At 46.0% G+C, this 6,000-nt stretch overlaps 1 protein-coding gene across 1 annotated transcript in view; it reads right to left on the reverse strand.

Moving 5' to 3' along the window:
• The window catches only part of traf4 (TNF receptor associated factor 4), a 28,219-nt gene extending 23,300 nt beyond the window's left edge, over positions 1 to 4,919 (reverse strand). Inside the window, 1 exon segment of the mRNA NM_001005074.1 lies at positions 4,548 to 4,919. Within this exon segment, the coding sequence (NP_001005074.1) occupies positions 4,548 to 4,690 (143 nt within the window). The 5' untranslated portion in view covers positions 4,691 to 4,919.
• Positions 4,920 to 6,000: the final 1,081 nt, after the last annotated feature.

A 6,000-nucleotide genomic window follows, 5' to 3' on the forward strand; every position in this document is an offset into this window, starting at 1 on the left:
TAATTCCTACTGAGGCATGACAGCATGCTCACACCTACTAATCTATCTATCAATGGCACAGCATCCTCTGCTCATAATAACAGCAACGTGTAGTTCAGCGTTAGTCAGCTCATTTGTGCAAAAAACATCTGAGCCTATATGTCATAGGGATAAAAACAAATCTATAAACTGTACTAAGGTGGCCTGCAAATATGACTGGAAACAAATTCAATTGCAGCTGCTACCCATCACTACTTGCCCCCATTGTCTTCACCCCCCACAACTGGTGGTTTCTAGAAGTTAGAGTTCATCAGCATCTGAAAATCCACAATTGCCCAACATTGCAATAGACAAAAGAGACAATTACTAATAGGGTATAGCCTAGATATGAATCAGGCAAATGAGTGGCTTATTAATCAAGGTTCATTCCAGGTAAAGCACCTGATGTAACATCTTAACTCCCTTGCCTTGAACTGTCCCTTTTTGAGCATGGAGGGGAAAGGACTCAGCTCCATGGCACTGTGGGCAAGGTGATATTAGATTTATGATTTTACATATATGTTTATAATATGATTCTTTTTTAAACTGCCCCATACACAGGAAAGAAGGCAGGTCCCGGCTGCCCTGCAAGATGGCTTTTTCTTAAGCATTCCCTATAGAAGGAAAGATAATATGACCTATATTCTACCATAACTCTAGCCACAGCTCTTTGATGTCAGACTACCAGGGCTCTCTTCAGCTGGGCATACTATGCAAAGTGGATCATTACCCGATTTGCCCACCAATGCACTGGACCAAGGCAGGATGATCCAATCGAATTTCTGTACCAGCATGCTGTCGGGAAGACTCCACCCTGTGTATGTCCACCTTTATACCAGTTCATTGCTATTGGGTCTGTACCTAACCAAAAACCATCAGCTTTTACAGATCACTGGGAACTGCTTCATTATTACTTCAGTGGGGGCATCTCCTCTGGGCATCGTCATGCTCAAGCCATGTAACTTTCACCCAGTCTGCTGCAGAGCTACAACCCCTAGCATGACCCTAGCTGTGGAGCCCAAAGCTGCTTCTTCCCATGGGGTTCACGATGCAATACACTATAACTCAGCATCTGTGTTAGCATGAGCTAAGCCATCAGAGGCTGACAATAAATGTTGTATTTTACCGACCCAAATGATGTCACCAGTGCATTGAGCACAAATTTGGAGCCCAGCACAGATGCGCAGAAACAGAAAAACACAGGCAATTCTCCCCAGTGGGCTCCACTCTGCCCCCCACAGGACACATGCACAGGACCATAACAAAGGGAACTTTCTGTAAGTACAGTAAATGCGGAGTGCCAGTGGCAGTTCGCTCAAACAGGGAGGGGGTGGGTGGAACACAAAGCATTCAGTATTTATCATCTCTCCTCTTACTTGTATTAATAATCCCATGCAGAGGGAGGAATGTGAGATATTTCCCCCACCGACAGCATACAGTGCCACAGCGCATTTCGCTCACAGCTGTGAAGCCATGAGTCATGCTTTTCCCTAAAGGTTACAATGAACTGGACCAGTCTCTGTCTCACTGTACTGTAAGGGCAGCGGCACAATACACTGAAATTCTGAGGTTATACACAAAGAGAGGCTTAATGCTTAAGTTACCAAAATGACATCTGTTCCAAATCAGGAAATAAAAACTATCAGCTTAAAGTTAATGTACCCTCATGTATCTTTCATTTATTTTCCCTTTAAATAAGACTGAACAGCTCATGTCACTTAACCTGGGGAACTTATAAAAAATGCATCCCAAGGAGGACACTGAATATACAGAAATACTGAAGCTTAAATAAGGATTTAGTTATAAGGACAGTACTTCCCTTCTCTGTGTTAGAAAAGCTGCCATACACAACTGCATGTTCAAGGGGAAATATACAAAGGGGGTACATCTGATACATAAACCCCATCCCCATCCAGCTTTTGTTAATAACTGTGAAATAGCCTGTGCTTACCTATAACCCAGAATATCTGTGGGTATTTCTGGGAGTAGTGGCCAGTGACATCATACAGAACAAGGGAGTGACATCATACAGAACAAGGTATGGAACAGTCACCCTTCTAACATGTGACCGAGAAGTATCTATAAAGCTCCTGGCGTTTTAAATTCCATAAATGATTTCCCAAATGCATTTGTTCCACATACTAATAATGTCTCGCACCCCACCCCCACTGACCTACTAAGCGGAGCGCCACTGCATGCTAAATGGGTTACACAAAATGTACAAGCATGCAGGGGAATGGATAGTGTATGCGCTGCCTTGGAATTTCTATTGAGAAATGGTCCAAGTCCCGTCAGGCATAAAACGTCCTATTTTTACTCTGTGTGCAGACGGAGCACTTTGGCTATGTGTCATTGTGTTTATATTTGCAGAGGAAACACACACCATGTCAGTGGAACAAAGCACCCTTTGGGCAGATGCCTAAAGGGTAAACCACAGAAACCCAGAGTTGAGCATTTGGAACTATTATTCTGTCAGTGTCGTGCCGGCAGCGACTGAGCCTCCCAGGGCAGCTAACAAAACCCAGGCAGCTGTACAGACACAAGCCTTTTATGAGGAGGATATTCTGCATTACTTACAAAAAAGTGAAAAAGACATGGTTGGTTTTGGGGTGGGGCAGAGAGGGCATTTGTCTTTGGCCCCTTGTATCACATGAGGGGCCCTGGGGGGGTAGGTTGTATATTAAGGCATAACTTTAAAGGACCATGTACAAGCAACCCTTTTGTAACTGCAGCCAGTTTCCCTTTCTCCATTCAAATTCAGGGAAAGCAATTGTTACTTCCGTCCTGTATATACACAGTAGGTTGTCCCTAATCAGTACCAAAGGCGGTACTGTAGGAAAGTCCGGCTTAAGGTGCTAAGGGTGACTTTAGTTGTGAAAGGAACAAAGGCAGCCATTATTTATATAAAAATTAGTAGAAAAAAATAGCATTTGTCGAACTGCAAGTTCCAGATGCCAGGAATTGCATTTAAAAGCCCTGTCCTGTACCTGCTCTTGGCACTCTTTCTACACATGGGAGGGCTATATAAAGCACCCCCTAAAAACAGCTTTGTACAGTGCACACAGAGCATGCAACATTATTGTGATGCTTCACTCCAGACAGTAAAGGCAACACTGCCTTCTATGTAGAACCACTTGGGGAGCTGTTGCTAAGATGTGTAGAAACAAGGTGGTCATCACACAGTCTCACAAAAACTAATGCCTTCTAGGAACATGGACTATAAGTAAAAGCCTTCCCCTTAAAAATAATCACTCTACAAGTGTCAACATCAACCTATTCTGAGTTAAAATACTTCATTATGATTGGGCGTTGAAGAATGCAGCACCACAAAGGCAGAACAGTTGCCTGACTGTAGCTGTGGTTATACCGGAAACACAGTCCATGAGTCCCTGAAAGCAATACTAATCCCTTCTCCACCCAAGCAAGCAACAGTGCAAGAAACAGCCCCTGGCTAACACATGGTTAAATACAGCGCTGGCCATTTAAATGCCTTTTTTGCAATATGAATGTGTGTGTTTGTGTGCGATACCCTGTTAGCGACTACAAACACACTTGGCGTCTGACAGTAGGTCTGTGCCTGGGGAATCCGTCTGGCAGCGCAGATGAGCATTTTGGCACAGGAACTGCTGAGAGCTGAGCACTGTAAATCCTCCTCACTGTAACAGGCAGCAGGGAACCGAACAAAGGATTAAGTAGCAGGGAAGAGGGAGACCCTTGTCCATACTGCCATCCTCAGCCTCCCTTACATCTAGTAACTAACAGTAATGCCCTCAATGCCGGGCTTGCCCTTTGCTTCCAAACCAATTCACTTTCCCACTTTTTTGTTTGCTGACAACCAACAACAATGTAGCACAATGTAACACAATGCAACCCCTGCCAAGCCATTCACTGCTCTTCCTAATAGGTGACATTCGTGTAACCTGCCTACAGCCTGAACCAGTAGAACTGCTTTGTGCTTGTGCGATACCCTGCTCCAGGGCAGAGGCAGGCAGTGGATCAATTGACAGGGAGCAGGGACCTACAGCTGCCTGGGTTCCTGCTGAAATATGGCTGCCTGGGGGTTATGAGAGTTGTAGTGCAACAGAAGCTGTGAAAATTCCCTCATATAAAGAATGACAAGTGCAATGTAGTGCCAGCGCCTAATGTAACATAATAAATATTGATACACAGTCAATAAATTACCCCATCAAAAAAAAATCATAAATCTGCCTAGAGCATATGAAATAATTATTAGCATTAGGAATAAATATAATGTATTAGCACATATAGGAATGAGTGCAATATTCTCTGCTCAGTAGTTTGTCACTAAAAGAGAAATTAGAAAACAAACACATAAATAATGGGGTGGGGGGGAAGGGGGTACAGGAATGTATTAAGGAAAAGAGTTGCACTTGGGGAGATGTCAGTGCATAGAGGAGAAGCACAAAGCCAGTAGGGAGATGGCAGTAGGGACCTGGCAGTAGGGAGATGGCAGTAGGGAGATGGCAGTAGGGATGGAGGGTTAAAGCGAGGGTAATGGCAGCCCTTACCTGAGGAACTCCTGCAGGCAGGTGTCACAGAAGCGATGGCCGCACGTAGATACCTGCACAGGTTCCCGCATGGCTTTGCCACACAGGGGGCACAGAAACTTGCGCCGTAGCTTCTCCAGGAATTTGTAATCGTACCCCGGCATCCTGCCCGGGCTCCCCACTTCCTACTCCCGCCGGGGATCACCGAGTAGAGAAAGGGGGGAGGTTGCCGGCTCTCGGCCGCTAATCCAAGGTGGCTCTTTCTGCTCTGCCTGTAAGAAGGAGAGGGTAAGGGGAGCTCCTGTGTGCCCGGGGAGCCTGACTGATAAATCCAGCTGGGACACGGCTCCGCTACGCTCCTTCCCCGGTCTCAGGACCCAAGTGCCAGTTTAGCTGTCTGTGCAGGGACTCGATCTGTCTGCTCCTCCTGCTCGATCAGCTGCTCAAGGTACATCCAGCCGGGCCCCTCCCACGCCCGCTCAGGGAGGAGTCCATAGGCCCCACCCCCCGCCATGTGCTGATGGTTTATCTCTCAATGGGAAAGCCTCACTGCCCAATGGGAATGCTCCGAGGAGCCGCTGTCCTGCTCTCACAGTCAGGGGACAGGGAAGGGATAGCAGGTATATCAGGGTGGCATGGCGGTACCAATTGATATAGATGGTGTCCTGTCTATTGCCAGTCATTCCCAGTGCCCACGTCCCTGCTACTTATCCCTTAGGTTCCCTGCTGCCTGTTTGAGCGGTGCTTGTGCCCAAACGCTCCGCTGAGCTGCCATACGGATTCCCAACACTGAGTGTGTGCTGGGGAGTCACTAACAGGGTTTCTCATACAAACACGCACATTCGTATTGATAATAGCCCGTAACATTGTCAGCTTCTGTGGTTCTCTGACCATAGGACCATGTGTTTGCCAGGGCTGTGCCATGTACTGTTGCATGGATTGGTGGAAAAGGATGGCAGTGTGAAACCTCAATCTAACATCCTATGATTTTACCTTTTCCTCATTTTACAGTTTTTTGTGTGGCCCCACCAATATATAATATATTATCAGTGTCAGACCAGAAAACCTTACACTGTGACACTTGTCTCCAAACAATTTTTCCTTCTCCACTCACATTATTTATTCTCTTAATCACTTCCCCATACATATTGTTATTTATTCTTCCTTCTATCTATTTTCTTTGTTCTCAAATAGAAATTAGGAATGGCTGTGGTAAAGGCATACAAGGAAAATGGCTGTGTGAGCAGGAGGGCCCACTGACACCTGGGCCCACCGGGAGTTTCCCTGGTATCCTGGTGGGCCAGCCTGGCACTGAGTATTATACATTTTCCCAGTTTTACATTTTTTCTGTTCCCCCAAAAGCATAAAATATGATAATGAGTGTTTTGCACCAATGGCTTCAAACAACCCTGGTCTGGGATCCAAAATAAGCCCTGGCATTCCAGGTACACAGAGGCCTAAACAGCCCCCCACC

The sequence above is a fragment of the Xenopus tropicalis genome, chromosome 2 (genome assembly GCF_000004195.4).
Source record: "Xenopus tropicalis strain Nigerian chromosome 2, UCB_Xtro_10.0, whole genome shotgun sequence".
Taxonomy (NCBI): domain Eukaryota; kingdom Metazoa; phylum Chordata; class Amphibia; order Anura; family Pipidae; genus Xenopus; species Xenopus tropicalis.